This window comes from Anolis carolinensis, chromosome 4 (genome assembly GCF_035594765.1).
Source record: "Anolis carolinensis isolate JA03-04 chromosome 4, rAnoCar3.1.pri, whole genome shotgun sequence".
NCBI classification, from domain to species: Eukaryota; Metazoa; Chordata; class Lepidosauria; order Squamata; family Dactyloidae; genus Anolis; species Anolis carolinensis.
In genome coordinates, this window is record NC_085844.1 from 249320483 (window position 1) to 249337017 (window position 16535).

At 43.5% G+C, this 16535-nt stretch overlaps 1 protein-coding gene across 1 annotated transcript in view; it reads left to right on the forward strand.

The window, feature by feature from the left end:
- The window catches only part of LOC103281398 (bactericidal permeability-increasing protein), a 40076-nt gene that overhangs the window by 9374 nt on the left and 14167 nt on the right, over positions 1 to 16535 (forward strand). Inside the window, exons 4-9 of the mRNA XM_062979156.1 lie at positions 515 to 670; positions 5686 to 5749; positions 7706 to 7766; positions 7859 to 7950; positions 10932 to 11108; positions 12196 to 12255. Coding sequence (XP_062835226.1) covers positions 515 to 670; positions 5686 to 5749; positions 7706 to 7766; positions 7859 to 7950; positions 10932 to 11108; positions 12196 to 12255 — 610 coding nt within the window. The remainder of the gene's footprint in view (positions 1 to 514; positions 671 to 5685; positions 5750 to 7705; positions 7767 to 7858; positions 7951 to 10931; positions 11109 to 12195; positions 12256 to 16535) is intronic.

Consider the following 16535-nt stretch of genomic DNA (forward strand, 5'->3'; position numbering starts at 1 on the left):
TCATGAGTTCGAAGCCCAGGTCAGGTTAAGCCTCCGACCATAAAAAAAAAAAATAGCCCCGGCTTGCTGTTGACCTAGCAGCCCCGAAAGACAGTTGCATCTGTCAAGTAGGGAAAATTTAGGTACGCTTTATGCGGGAGGCTAATTTAACTAATCTACAACACCATAAAACTGCTCACGAGGAAAAGAATGAGGAAGAACAGCCACCAATGGACGGTGAAGCAACAGCTCCCCCTGTGGCCGGAATCGTGAAGCTGGAAAGATGTTAAAAATGCCTCTGTGTCTGTCTAAAACTGAATGTTGTTTGTCTGTTGGCATTGAATGTTTGCCATATATGTGTTCATTGTAATCCGCCATGAGTCCCCTTCGGGGTGAGAAGGGCGGAATATAAATACTGTAAATAAATAAATAAATAAATAAATAAATAAATAAATCTGCCTATCTATACGCCTATATGCCTTTCCATCTGCCTATCTATCCATCTTATTTCAGTTCTTGTCCTCTTGCTCCACAGACGTGAGAACGGCACTGTTGACATCAGCATAAAGCATCTGTCCCTTTCCGCTCTCCTTGGACTGGACAAAGATGACCAGGGCCGGCCGGTCGTGCGGCAGGAGAGCTGCCAGTCTTCCATTGGAGGTTTGGATCTGAAACTTTCTGGAAGGAGCAGGTAAATAGTCTCTTTTACCTTAGAGGTAAAGTTTCCCTATCCTTATTGGGAAAGTATGCAGTTCTAGGCTGCTTCAAACAGGAGTCTAGATCAGGCATGGTCCAACTTGGGCCCTCCAGGTGTTTTGGACTTCAACTCCCACAATTCCTAACAGCCTCCGGCTGTTAGGAATTGTGGGAGTTGAAGTCCAAAACACCTGGAGGGCCCAAGTTGGACCATGCCTGATCTCCACTGTAGAATCAATGCTGTTTGATCCCACGTTAACTGCATGGCACAATGCTACAAAATCCTGGGATTTGCAGTTTGGTGAGGCGCCAGCACTCTTGACCATTGCAGCCTGGTCAACATTGACTTAAAGTGACCCCTTGAACGATCTGCTCCCAAGTCACCCACCCGGCTTTACAAATGTATCTCTATTTATAGATATGCTGAGCGTATTCTAATGGCTTTGCGGGAATTAAATGCACAGATGCTGGCCCGCAGCCCCACAATCTGGATAGCTTTAGATCCGGGAGATGTTCGGGGAATACGTGACCCAGAAAACGTAGAGCAGAGAGAGCTCCATTTGCAAAGGAGACGTCTAATCTCATTCCTTTCATGCCAAGCACAGTTCTTCTTCTTCTTTCCACTTCGCTTGGGCATTTCTTCCACAAGGAAAATGCCCTCTGAAATCCCTCCAAGTTGGGATTTATAGCACCAAAGCTTTGTCACATAATGGCTGGAATTCTATTGGAATTAGAACTATCTAATTTCCTGCCAAGTGGGAAAACACAATCAAATCACTCCCGACAGATGGCCATGCAGCCTTTGCTTAAAAACCTCCAGAGAAAGAGGCTCCATGGCAGAATATTCCACTCTAACCATCGAGAAGTTCTTCCTAGTGTTTAGGTGGAATCTCTTTCCCTGCAGTTTGAATCCATTGCTCCATTGCGTCCATGAGCATGGATAGGGCCACGTGGCTGTTGCGCTTCAAGTGGAATTCAGTCTAGTCCAACAAAGACGCAATAACTTTGCACAGCTGCAAAAGAAAAAACAGTAAAACTTTATTCTTTATAGAGAGTCCAAAAATAAATTTGCAGTGTTACATCAAAACATAAGTCTCCAAACTAAGGCCCGTGGGCCGGATGCGACCCTCCAAGGTCATTGACCTGGCCCCTGTCCTACACTTTAGACTTAGGGTTGACCTAATTCTACCTGGTTTTTGGAGGTCTCTTTGCTTACCTATGGTCTTATGAGATCGTCTAGATGGTCTTTGAAGATCTCTTTGCTTAGAGACAGCCTTATGAGACCATCTAGATGGCTTTTGGAGGTCACCTTCCTTACCTATGGTCCTATGAGACCTTCTAGATGGCCTTTGAGGGTCCCTTTCCTTACCTATGGTTTTTTGAGATTGTCTAGATGGCCTTTGAGGGTCCCTTTCCTTACCTATGGTTTTTTGAGATTATCTAGATGGCCTTTGCAGGGCCCTTCCCTTACCTATGGTCTTATGAGACCATCTAGATGGTCTTTGAGGTCCCTTTACTTATCTTCTGATGGCCTGATGAGATCATCTAGATGGCCTTTGGGGGCCCCTTTCCTTACGGATGATCTAATGAGACCATCTAGATCAGGGGTCCTCAAACTTTTTAAGCAGGGGGCTGGTCCACAATCCTTCAGACTGTTGAGGGGCCAAATTATCATTTGAAAAAGAAATACAAACAAATCCCTATGCACACTGCACATGTCTTATTTGTAGTGCAAAACAACAACAACAATGAAAGAACAATAAAATATTTTAAAATGAAAACAATTTTAACCAACATAAACCTATCAGGCAAATAAGATAGTGAAGTTAATTAGGATTGTTGTTGTTGTTGTTGTGTGCCTTCAAGTCAAGTAGGCGAACCTGTCTAAATTTATTTATTTATTTATTTACTACATTTATTTACTACATTTATATCCCACCCTTCTCACCCCGAAGGAAACTCAGAGTAGCTGTATGTACATACACTATATTATATTATTAGCATAGCACAATATTAGCATTATATATTACTATATTGAACTATATCACTATACTGTAATATTATATGTAATATATAACATGTAATTAATATTATTATATGGTATTATTATTAGTATTACATTGTATAACATGATAATATTATCAATATCATATGTATATATAATATATTATATTATTAAAACTGATATAAAAATATTATATTATAAATGAGGGCGGGGGCCAGGTAAATGACCTTGGAGAGCCGCATCCGGCCCCCGGGCCTTAGTTTGGGGACCCCTGATCTAGATGGTCTTTGGAGGTCTCTTTGGTTACCTATGGTCTTATGAGATTGTCTAGGTCAGGGGTCCCCAAACTGAGGCCCTCCAAGGTCATTTACCTGGCCTCTATCCTAAACTTTAGCCTAAGGGTTGACCTAAGTCTGAAATGACTTGAAGGCACACAACAACAATCCTAATTTTGGACTATTTCATCATAGTCTGGCCCCCCAACAGTCTGAGGGACTGTGAATCGGCCCTCCACTTAAAACGTTTGAGGACTCCTGTCTTACAGCAAAACAAACTTACATAGTCCTTGTAAGCATTTCAAGAGGAAAGAAGCATTGCAAGATACAAAGAGCATGACTTCTTCAGCCTATTCTTCCAAAAGAGAGATGCAAAACCAAAAGCGAAACCAAAAGCAGGAGTAGAAGCTAATACACACACACAATCACACCCCCCCTGGGAGTGGTTCAAACTTATGATCAGCAGTGTAGTTTTGTCTTTAACACATACAGAGCATTAATTATATCCTAACAATGGCTTCCATTCATGCCAAATGGCAAACTGGGCTTGTCCGTAAGTTGCACCTTGGCTTTAGCATTGCACATGGGTAGACACATCAAAGCACATGATGGATTACGTGTGGATATGCATCGTATTGATATCGAGCTAGGATTTGGGGGGATCCCCTTCTTTAAGAGGGAACCCTAGCTCCTACCCCTCGGCCGTAGGTCCGAGAATCCTGGCAAGAGGGGAGTCGCTAAAAGTCAGGATTTCTCACTACAAAGATCTCACCCTCAGACGTGAAGAAAGAAGACCGAGTTGTTTATTCAGTTCAGCTGAAATGGATGATTCCCGCGATCGTTCGTCAAGGAGCCATCACACAATACAGAACAGTAACTTTTATAATACAGAAAATGGGAGGCGCGATTTGAAATTTGCGCCATTCATTTCCCCGCCCACCTGCGCGCTGATTGGTCCCTGAGGCAGCGGCGCGAACCCCCGTCCAATCAAGGAGCTCCTGCCGTCTCGGTTTAGGAGCTAGGGTTCCCTCTTAAAGAAGGGGATCCCCCCAAATCCTAGCTCGATATCAGTATAAGCCAGACATGGGCAAACTAAGGCCCGAGAGCTGGATGCGGCCCCCGGGCACTTACCTCAGACCCTCCTAATTTTCCCTGTCTTCTCAGCATAAGGATGCGACTGCCCACTGCATCCTAATGCAGGAAGGATGGGAGGAAGACATGCAACGGCTGAGAACCCTCTGGAGTGCTCTCAGCCACCGCGTGTCTTGTCCTCCTCCTGGCATAATGCTGAGAGAACCTCCCAGAATAAGGATGGGGCAAGAAGCCCTATCCTTATGCCAGGAGGACAACTTGCAGATGACCCAGACCCTGCCCTGCCCCTTCCCAGCTCTGCTGTTGTAGCTCAGCTTGAGCCTGAGATGGGGCCCATTCAGCCAGTCATTATCCCTGCACTTGCATTGCCAGAGGACTCTGGGTTTGGGCCTGACATGCAGCCAAAGTTTGGGCCTGAGATTCAACCAGCTTTGACAGAGGACTCTGGGTTTGGGCCTGAAATGCAGCCAGAGTCTGTTCCAGTGGATTCTGGGACCAGAGACAGAATGGTTGTAAGCAGGCATTCTGAACCACATTCTTCTCTGCAGTCAAGGCTAGTTCAACAGGTATCAGATGGACATTTTAGTTTAGAGGAAGATAATGTGTTTGACAGGAGGGAGGCGATAATTCACCTAAGGAGGGAACGAGAATGTTTACGGATAAGTAAACGACTTCTTTTGAAGCACTCTAATGGATAGTTTTCTCATGAGAGAAAGAATTTTCTCATGGAAGAAAGACCTTGGATTTTCCTTAAATGTCTGGTCCTTCTTGGTACAGCAGAGGTGTCAACTTTGCAATTCAAGAGAGAAAGTTTTTTGCTCTGTGTTCCTGTATCATAGAATCATAGAATAGTAGAGTTGGAAGAGACCTCATGGGTCATCCAGTCCAAGCCCCTGCCAAGAAGCAGGAAATTGCATTCAAAGCACCCCCGACAGATGGCCATCCAGCCTCTGCTTAAAAGCTTCCAAAGAAGGAGCCTCCACCACACTCCGGGGCAGAGAGTTCCACTGCTGAACAGCTCTCACAGTGAGGAAGTTCTTCCTGATGTTCAGGTGGAATCTCCTTTCCTGCAGTTGGAAGCCATTGTTCCGCGTCCTAGTCTCCAGGGCAGAATCTTTGGATTTTGCTTCAGGTTCCAGCCTTGTTTGCCTTTGAATCCAGTTGAAAGTTCCAGTAACTTTGCCGTTTGGATTTCTATTACCTTGGATTATTTGGGGATTTGATTCTGCATTCTAGTCTTGTTTCCTGTGGTTCCAGTTTGTTTCATGCCAAATCTTGTTTGGACTATTCTTGATGCTTTTCGTGGGACTGGGTTCGATATCTGGTTTGGACTATTTCTTTGAGCAACTTTCCTAGAATCTTGCTTTAGGATTTCAAGTACCCTGCTCTTGTGGATTTAAACTCATTTTATTGACTCAGAACTTTATTTGCTTGTGCCTGGCATAAGCAGAGGCATGCATATATTTGGTGCTGCAATCCGCAGATGAGTGATAATAATGTGTACATACGTAAGTCTGTGAGCATTGATTCCCACTCTGCCTTCTCCAGCATTTTATTTTCTACTCGTTTTGCTCAGAAACATCATGTGGGTTGAGGCTGTGCTCTGGGCTTCACCCCTGTCCCTCCTCTTTCCCACAGCTGGCTGTACAACATCGTTGCGTCTGTTCTCAAGGGAGTCCTGCGATCGGAGGTCAACAAACAAGTAAGATTATGAGCATTTAAAGCAGATTCCTCCTCTCAGAACATCCTGAGAAAAAGGAGAAAATCTAGTTCTCATTGCTGATGCTTTGCTCGACTTCCCTATCCAGCGCCAGGGTTTGTTGAGCTCTGAGAGTGCCATCCACACTGTGAAATGGATGCAATTTGACACCACTTCAACTCCCATGACTTAATACTATGGGATCCTGGAAGCTGTAGTTTGCTCTACTCGTTCTACAAATGTTTGTCCCATTCATCCCATATCTGAGCCTCCCATGGCGCAATGGGTTAAACCCTTGTGCCGACAGGACTACTGACTTGAAGGTTGGGTTGTTGACCTGAAGGTTGCTGGTTTGAATCCGTGGAGAGAATGGATGAGCTCCCTCTATCAACTCCAGTTTCCCATTTGGGGAAATGAGAGTAGCCTCTCACAAGAATGGTAAAACATCAAAAACATCTGGGCATGTCCTTGCAGATGGCCAATTCTCTCACACCAGTAGCAACTTGCAGTTTCTCAAGCCACTCCTGACACACACAAAATAATAATAATAATAATAATAATAATAATAATAATAATAATAATAATAATATGTTATTTATATACCGCCCTATCTCCCGGATGGGACTCAGGGTGGTTTCCAATCATAAAAACAACACAAACATTACATAGCAATATAATAACACATTATTAAGCAAAATAAAATAATACAATTACAGTAGAGTCTCACTTATCCAACATAAACGGGCCGGCAGAATGTTGGATAAGTGAATATGTTGGATAATAAGGAGGGGTTAAGGAAAAGCCTATTAAACATCAAATTAGGTTATGATTTTACAAATTAAGCACCAAAACATCATGTTATACAAAAAATTTGACAGAAAAAGTAGTTCAATATGCAGTAATGCTATGTAGTAATTACTGTATTTACGAATTTAGCACCAAAATATCACTATGTATTGAAAATGTTGACTACAAAAATGCATTGGATAATCCAGAACGTTGGATAAGTGAATGTTGGATAAGTGAGACTCTACTGTATAGCAATAAATAACACTTACATGACCTGATCAAAATCACACATCTTACGCACTTCACAGATGAATACCAGAACATGAGTGGTCAAGCAATATCTGAGTGTGGTCAAGACGGCAAAAGTTATGAATGAGAAAGAACAAACAGACATTTGAAGTTGCAGCAATTTGCTTTTGCTTGAATCCACTGGGAAGTTGGAAATTATGCCTCCTTTTCTCTCTCTCATTGAATGCAAACCCTTTTTGCACTTTGTAAGGAATTTGCAGCAAATGAAACTGGGGACAAAGGGGAAAGTAGGAGGAGTAGAGGGAACCTGGGACATTTTAAATGCAGTTTAAATAATGGGATGGCAGAGGATTGATTGGAACTGTTTGCCTATTTCATGCAAAACCCAAGGAAACAAAACTGAGCAAAGTGGAAGTAATTTATTCCCATTCTTGGTTACAGTGTTTGAAAAGTAACCCACTAGTATTATTTGAAACATTGTTGGAAAAGTAACATGTTACCTTTCTTGTTGATTTTTTCCTTACTTTTCCAGTGCTCTAAAATGCAATTTAAGAAGTTACCATTTGAAGTTGCAAACTAATCTTGGAGTGCTTCTATCCCAGGCATGGGAAAACTTGGATCTTCTAGGTGTTTTGGACTCCAACTCCCAGCATTCCTAACAGCCTCAGGCCCTTTCCTTTTCAGCCTCGGCCGCTTAAGCGGCCGAGGCTGAAAAGGAAAGGGCCTGAGGCTGTTAGGAATGCTGGGAGTTGGAGTCCAAAACACCTGGAAGATCCAAGTTTGCCCATGCCTGGTCACTGCTGTGAAAGAGGGATCAAACTGCATTAATTCCATACCTTTGGACTCAAGGCAGTCCCTTGAAGTGAAGACTGAGAAATACCCTGAGCCTCATAACTTCACCTGGATTCTCTTTATTTTTAGCTGTGCACTGAGATCAAGAACGGAATTGACAGATTGGCGCAAATCCTGAGAACTATGAAAGGTGAGCAGGACAAACCAGGAATGGCTGGATTTATGCATTTGCCCTTTAAACTTCCTTTCCTTTCATCTGCCTTTCTTTCTGCCCTTCTCCAGTTTCATCCCGGATCGACCACTTTGCTGGCATCGACTACTCCTTGGTGAATCCGCCAGCCGTTGGTGCAGATCGATGCGATGTGGACCTCAAGGTAATTCAGTGATTCTGTCCATCTTTATTTATTTATTTACAGCATTTATATTCCGCCCTTCTCACCCCGAAGGGGACTCAGGGCGGATCACATTACACATATAGGCAAACATTCAATGCCTTTTAACATAGAACAAAGACAAGACAAACATAGGCTCCGAGCGGGCCTCGAACTCATGACCTCCTGGTCAGAGTGATTCATTGCAGTGATTCATTGCAGCTGCTCTCCAGCCTGCGCCACAGCCCGAGCCCATCTTATTTGCAAATCGAAAACGGCTCTGGATTTACTCTTCCAAGACTCTAAGCTTCTGCATGGAAGTCAAGATCTAGAAAAGTGTTCTCTCTCGAAATAGCCAGAAATCATTTATTCAAGTCTGCAAATAGTCAGATCCATCAAAGACGGATTCTTGGTTAATCCATGAATTTTGTAACCTTCTTAGAGGTGGTTTTGCCAGTTCCTTCCCCGAAACAGAGCCGACAGCATGTTGGTGGCCTCCCACCCAAGTCCTAGCCAGGGATCACCCTGCTTAGTTTCCTAGATCAAATAGGATCTTCTGCCTTTAATGTATTCAGCCCCATAGTCTATATATATAAAAGAGTGATGGCATCAGGGCAGCGGACAAAACAACAAAACTACAGGCCCCCCAAACTCGAAATTTGACAACACAACCCATCATTCACGGCACTAGGTTGATATAACAAAAAAGAAAAGAAAAATAAAGTCCTAATTACAGGGAGAGGAATAATAGTTTTTATCCAATTGCTGCCAGTTTGAAGGCTAAGCTCTACCCACTTGGTCTCCTAGCAACCTACTCAGCCAAGGGGACAGGCAATGTTAGGCCTCACTTAGGCCTCTTCCACAGATTATCAGATTTTAACTGGATTATATGGCAGTGTAGACTCAAGGCCCTTCCACACAGCTATATAACCCATTTAGAATCTTATATTATCTGCTTTGAACTTGACTCCACACTGCCATATAATCCACTTCAGTGTGCATACTAAACATAAAGACAACCATACAACAGACATTCAATACCACCACTACCTCAACAATTTCTCACCAACACCACCAGACAATGCCACAGCAACGCATGGCCGGGCACAGCTAGTTACTTATAAATGACATTAGCTGATCACTCGTGAAAGCCAATCATTTGGGATGTGCCTTGAGATGCTTCTTTGAACCCATCGTTTGTGGGATAAACTAAGCAAATAAAGACAGTCACAGTAAAGACAAGAGTGCTCTGAGCATGTATGGAGTGGATTGCTTTCCTAGCCAGGAAATCACAAGCCTTATCAACAATCTAGGGAGATCAGAAAAGCCCCCACCCTAATGGCGTTTCGGAAGAGCCTGAAAACTTGGCTTTTCACCCAGACCTTTGGTTAAGATCGCCCATCCCCATCATAATCATAATTATATTCTTCGACTTTTTATATTGGCCGCACTTCTCCTGGTTACTTGATATCGGCTCAGGGCTCTCCTCATCCCCGACTGACCTCAAACGAACTTGTAGCACTTTATGTTTTGAATTCGCAACTTATAGTGTGCACTTTTCTGATCTATTATTACAGCCTCACTATTTTTAATTCTATGTTTTTAATAAGTGTTTTTTAATTTTGGTTAATGTGTAAATGCTACTATTGGTACATGTTATTGTTTGTTGATGTATTGTACATTGTTATTGTTTTGTATTTGATATTTCCTTCGGGGGAGATGGAGGTGGGATACAAATAAACTTATTATTATTATTATTATTATTATTATTATTATTATTATTATTATTATTCTATGAGGCAGATGATGTTTTGGCTTCAAAGAAGTATTTATGAACTTTTGTGCCTTGACATATTTTTTTAATGACTCCTTGGTCTTGGGTCTAGTTATCCAGCCTTCTTCTCGGATAGATCTAAACTGCCAAATTGCTTGTGGGGCAAGTGGGCTTATTAGCAAAAGACCTTCCCTATAAATATATAGCAGAGTAACTAGCAAAAACATGACCAGCACCAGTAGACAAAAGTGATAAAAAGAACAAAAACACACAGATCAACATTATTTCTTCCTTTGGAGGCTTTTATTTATAGCAAAATAATATGGTTGTACTATTTACAAGAACAAGGTTTCCGCAACACAAATACAGTTCTTTATACTTCCTTCTTTGCTTCCACACTGGGCTTTTTTCTCATGCAGATAAACAGCTTTGCTCTCACAGAGCCTCCTCTTACACTGAACTTACATAGGAGCTTCACACAATAGTTTTACACACAGTAGCCTTCACACTGGAGCTTCACACACGAGGCCTTCTCACAAAGGGGCCTTCACTAAGGCCTCCGCACACTCTTCAGGGCAACACTAGCTTTGGACCACTAACTCTAACAGGCTTCAGCCTACTTACTCTCTTCAGGGCAACACTAGCTTTGGACCACTAACTCTAACAGGCTTCAGCCTACTTACTCTCCTCAGGGCAACACTAGCTAAGAAACTCCACCTAAGCATTAGGAAGGACTTCCTGATAGTCAGAGTTGTTCAACAGTGAGCTATGCTGCTAAGGAGTCCACTAAAGTGTCCCTCTCTTGAGGTTTTTTTTACAAGAGAAAGAATGGCCATCTGTTAGGAAGGCTTAGATGGTGTCTTCCTTCCTAGCAGAAGGGGGTTGGACTGGATGGCCCTTGGAGTCTCTTGCCATTTTAGAATCCAATGATCACCAAGATCTGGCATTCAGTCCAAACCATCTGATGCAGGCATGGGCAAACTTGGATCCTCCAGGTGTTTTGGATCTTTCAGTGCTTAACTCACATTTTTGTACTTAAAAATACCAAGTTAATTTTTAATATTTCGGACAATGCATATACAGCAGTGTAGTTGTGGCCTCATGAGCTGTCCATCCAATGTTTTTTCCCAAGAGGAAGGAAGCCTCTTGCAAATGTATATTGTGTTTATATTGTGCTGATTTCACTGTCCTTCCCTCTTGTGCCTTTCAGGGCGAATTCTTCATGGTTGGCAAACCCTCCAAAAGCCATCTTCTCCCAGTCTCTTTCCACTTGCTCAACCGGTCAGACTCCATGCTCCAGTTGGGGGTCTCTGACTACTTTGTCAACTCTGCTGCTTCGGTGTATTTCAATGCCGGGGCGCTGCAGGTGAACTACACGGATGAGATGGTAAGGCACCATAAAGGAGGCACCTACCTTAAAAGCAGTTCATGAGAAAGGGATCTAGGAGTCTTAGTGGACCACAAGCTCAGCATCAGTCGACAGTGCGATGCAGCAGCTAAAAAAGCCATTGCCATACCATGCTGTATCCATAGTGTCCGGATCAAGGGAAGTCTTAGTTCTTTGGCCAGACCTCACCTGGAATAATAATAACTTTGTGTCCAGTTCTGGGCAAAACAATTCAAGAAGGAAGTGGATAAATTAGAAGGTGTCCAGAGAAGAGTCACCAAAATGGTTAAAGGTTTGGAGACCATGAATCTCTCTGAGGAGTGACTTAGGGAACTGGAGATGTTTAGCTTGGAGAAAACCCTTATCATAATTGTCCTCTCTTCCAATGTTTGATGAGATGATAAATTCCCATCCCTGCATTAAAATCGTGGGATTTGCCCATGTGTTGGCCTTACCATTAAACAGTGGTTTCAGTGACTCTACATTGTAGAACTAGCGCAGATTGGCACCACTTTAATTGCCATGGCTTAGCGTTATAGTTTAAACAAGGCCCTTTGTGTTAGGGATTCCTCTTCTTCAGAAGCGGAAGGGGAGCAGGAAAGTGTTCATGAATCTGAGGGTGAGTTGGAATCTGAAGTGGAGATTTTGCAAGTACCCACATTTCAGGAAAGGTGAAAGGAAACAGAGCAGAGAAGTCGTTCAGCTAGAATAGCTGGCAGAAATGCAGCTGAGTAATTAGGAACTTCCCTAGCAGCTGTGAGGGGACTCAGGGCTATAAAGCAGAAGCAGGTGCAGCCCGCTTTTGCTGGTAACAAACTAACTCTAATGCCTAAGCCTTCACTCCCCTTGTGCCTGCTTCGAGTCTGCATCTGGGAAACTGCTCCTAAGGATTTTTTTGCTGTTTCTTTGTCTGAAGTAAGACTGCTATTTGATTTAGCAGCCGAGGCTGAAAAGGAAGGGGCCTGAGGCTGTTAGGAATGGTGGGAGTTGGAGTCCAAAACACCTGGAGGACCCAAGTTTATAGGGTCTTTAGTAGAGAAGACCTTGTAAAACTACACTGTAGAATAATACTGTGTATTTGTTTCAGATTCCGAAGAATGCTTTCTTCCGCCTGAACACAAACAATATGGGGGCCTTCATCCCAGAGGTGAGTAGGAAAGAAGAAAGGAACAAACAACAGGACGGCACCGATAAATGTATTTTTTGGGGGGTGGGAAAGTGGATTGGGTTTCAGCGCCTCTCCGTCCTCTTTCCAAAGCCCAAAACGGAGCTATGAAATATGCATGAAGCGCTTCCTCCCTTCTGGAATGCTGAGCGCAGTACTTTTTCTCAGAGCATAGTTTTGCAAATTATATTGTGACAGCCAATTCGCGCAGCTGGAGATCCGAGATCCAGGATTAATCTATTGTAACGTTAGAGAGAGGCTCCAGTCTTTTGACAAGATTAGTAATCAAGCAATATTCTTCGGATAATGGGAGAGCGTGTTCAAACATCGCAGAGGGCAGAATATTGGGGAGCAGGGGGGAGCGTTTTAGTTGTTTAGGAGCTCCGTCTCCATATATATATATATCCTATTTGGGACTACAACACCCATCATCCCAAACCCATACAAGTGCTGTTTGGAGAGAGCAATTTCTCTGCTACTATTCTCCAAATGAGGGCAAAGGTTCAAAATCTTTCTATAAAACAGTCAAAGTATCCATGTATTATTTATTTATTCGTGTTTGATTGTCCATTTGTGCTGCAAAGCCTGTTGCTAGGTGAAGTGGCACTCTGCAATGATACTGAATTGTTGCTAGGTGAAGGACTGGCTGTTACTAGGTGAAGTGGCCACCTGCAATGATATTGAATTGGCTGTTTCTAGGTGAAGGATTGGCTGTTGCCAGGTGAAGTGGAACTGCAATGTCACTGGTTTAGCTGTTGCTAGGTAAAGTGGCCCTCTGTAATGTCGCTGAATTGGCTATTGCTAGGTGAGGAATTGGCTGTTGCTAGGTGAAGTAGCCATCTGTAATGCCACTGAATTGGTTGTTGCTAGGTGAAGTGGTCCTCTGCAATGTCACTGAATTAGCTGTTGGTAGGCGAAGGATTAGCTGTTGCTAGATGAAGTGGCCCTCTGTAATGTCGCTGAATTGGCTATTGCTAGGTGAGGAATTGGCTGTTGGTAGGTGAAGTAGCCATCTGCAGTGTCACTGAATTAGCTGTTGCTAGATAATGTGGCCCTCTGTAATGTCACTGAATTGGCTATTGCTAGGTGAGGAATTGGCTGTTGCTAGGTGAAGTAGTCATCTGTAATGCCACTGAATTGGCTGTTGCTAGGTGAAGTGGTCCTCTTCAATGTCACTGAATTAGCTGTTGGTAGGCAAAGGATTAGCTGTTGCTAGGTAAAGTGGCCCTCTGTAATATTGCTGAATTGGCTGTTGCTAGGTGAGGAATTGGCTGTTGCTAGGTGAAGTAGCCATCTGTAATGCCACTGAATTAGCTGTTGCTAGGTAAAGTGGCCCTCTTCAATGTCACTGAATTGGCAGTTGCTAGGTGAAGTGACCCTCTGTGATCTCATTGGGAAAGAAAGGTGACATGTGTATGAAAGGAGGAAAAGAAAGAAAGAAAGAAAGAAAGAAAGAAAGAAAGAAAGAAAGAAAGAAAGAAAGAAAGAAAGAGAAAAAGAAGTGGAAAAATGAAAGGAGAAGGATGGAAGATGTAAAGAAAGATAAAAAAGGGAAGGAAGGAAGGAAGGAAGGAAGGAAGGAAGGAAGGAAGGAAGGAAGGAAGGAAGGAAGGAAGGAAGGAAGGAAGGAAGGAAGGAAGGAAGGGGAAGGTGTATGAGGGAGAGCAAGGGAAAAATCCCCACTTGGCCATGGAAACCCATTGGGAGATCTTGGGCAAGACACGCTCTCTCAGCCTGGGAGGAAGGCGAATGCAAACCCACAAGAAAATCCCACGAAAGGGTCACTATAAATTGGAAATGACTTGAAGGACACACAGTAACGTGGTATCTTTGCTCAGCCTACAAAAAGAGCTAAAATTCATTTACAAAATTGGCTTCGTTGGGTTTGTGGGAGGAACGGGATAATGCAGGTTGGAAAGCTGGCTTCACTTTGTGCCAACCATCTGTTTTCTGTGGCTCATGAAATACAACTATAGATTTTTTTTTTCTCAGACAGTGATTCTGATTAGAAAAATAAATCTGCAATGCTGGCATTTTCAATAATATATTATTTACAGGGATGAAGTAATGCATACACAAGGATAGATCCAGCACAGCTGATCTTGCATTTGTTGCCCGTGATAATTCTTTGTTTTTGAGAAGGTCCAATGGGTTTTGAATTATTTTCCTCCAATTTTGGGACTTTTTCTTGGTTTGCATTACAGTGGCATCTGATTTCTGATTTCTTTCTCTAACGTCGTAGAGGAAACACTTTTCTAGCCATTTGTATGTTTTGCAGCACAATCTTATGGCTAATTTAACAATCCAGACTCTGGCTTCATGAGGGTATGCTCGATTCCGGCCATGGGGGGAGCTGCCGCTTCACCGTCCACTTGTGACACCGAGTCCTTGATGGAGTACTTCCTCATTCTTCCACTCACTGCTGGAAGGTTTTATAGTGTCCTATATTAGTTAAATTAGCCTCCCCACAAAAAGTGGTACCTAAATTTCCTACTCGACAGTTGCAATTGTCTTTCGGGCTGCATAGGTCAACAGCAAGCTAGACTAAGAACACCACTTAGAAACAGGAGAACTACTGACAGCAAGCCATCAAGTGCCAGTTAACACTTCCTAAACAGAGGGTGCCTCCAGGAAACAAAAGCCAGGCTAACTCTCATAGAATCATAGAATCATAGAATAGTAGAGTTGGAAGAGACCTCAAGGGCCATCTAGTCCAACCCCCCGCTAAGAAGCAGGAAATCGCATTCAAAGCACCCCCGACAGATGGCCATCCAGCCTCTGCTTAAAAGCCTCCAAAGAAGGAGCCTCCACCACGGCCCGGGGGAGAGAGTTCCACTGCCGAACAGCCCTCACAGTGAGGAAGTTCTTCCTGATGTTCAGGTGGAATCTCCTTTCCTGTAGTTTGAAGCCATTGTTCCGTGTCCTAGTCTGCAGGGCAGCAGAAAATAAGCTTGCTCCCTCCTCCCTATGACTTCCCCTCACATATTTGTACATGGCTATCATGTCTCCTCTCAGCCTTCTCTTCTGCAGGCTAAACATGCCCAGCTCTTTAAGCCTCTCCTCATAGGGCTTGTTCTCCAGACCCTTAATCATTTTAGTTGCCCTCCTCTGGACGCTTTCCAGCTTGTCAGCATCTCCCTTCATCTGCGGTGCCCAAAATTGGACACAGTGTGATTCCAGGTGTGGTCTGACCAAGGCAGAATAGAATAAGGGGGAGCAGGACTTCCCTGGATCTAGACGTTATTCCCCTATTGATGCAGGCCAAAATCCCATTGGCTTTTTTAGCTGCCGCATCACATTGTAGGCTCATGTTTAACTTGTTGTCCACGAGGACTCCAAGATCTTTTTCGCACACACTGCTGTCAAGCCAGGCGTCCCCCATTCTGTATCTTTGATTTCCATTTTTTCTGCCGAAGTGAAGTATCTTGCATTTGTCCCTGTTGAACTTCATTTTGTTAGTTTCGGCCCATCTCTCTAGTCTGTCAAGATCGTTTTGAATTCTGCTCCTGTCTTCTGGAGTGTTAGCTATCCCTCCGAGTTTGGTGTCATCTGCAAACTTGATGATCGTGCCTTCTAACCCTTCGTCTAAGTCGTTAATAAAGATGTTGAACAGAACCGGGCCCAGGACGGAGCCCTGCGGCACTCCACTTGTCACTTCTTTCCATGATGAAGACGACGCATTGGTGAGCACCCTTTGGGTTCGTTCGCTTAGCCAATTACAGATCCACCTAACCGTAGTTTTGTCTAGCCCACATTTTACTAGTTTGTTTGCCAGAAGGTCGTGGGGGACTTTGTCGAAGGCCTTACTGAAATCTAGATATGCTACATCCACGGCATTCCCTGTATCGACCCAACTCGTAACTCTATCGAAAAAAGAGATCAGATTAGTCTGGCATGACTTGTTTTTGGTAAATCCGTGTTGACTATTAGCAATGACCGCATTTGTTTCTAAGTGTTTGCAGACCACTTCCTTAATGATCTTTTCCAGAATCTTGCCTGGTATTGATGTGAGGCTGACCGGACGGTAATTGTTTGGGTCGTTCTTTTTTCCCTTCTTGAAGATAGGGACCACATTCGCCCTCCTCCAATCTGCTGGGACTTCTCCCGTTCTCCAAGAACTCTCGAAGATGATTGCCAGTGGTTCTGAAATAACTTCCGCTAGTTCCTTCAATACTCTTGGATGTAGCTGATCTGGCCCTGGGGACTTGAATTCGTTTAGAGTGGCCAGGTGTTCCTGGACAACTTGTTTCCCTATTTGGGGT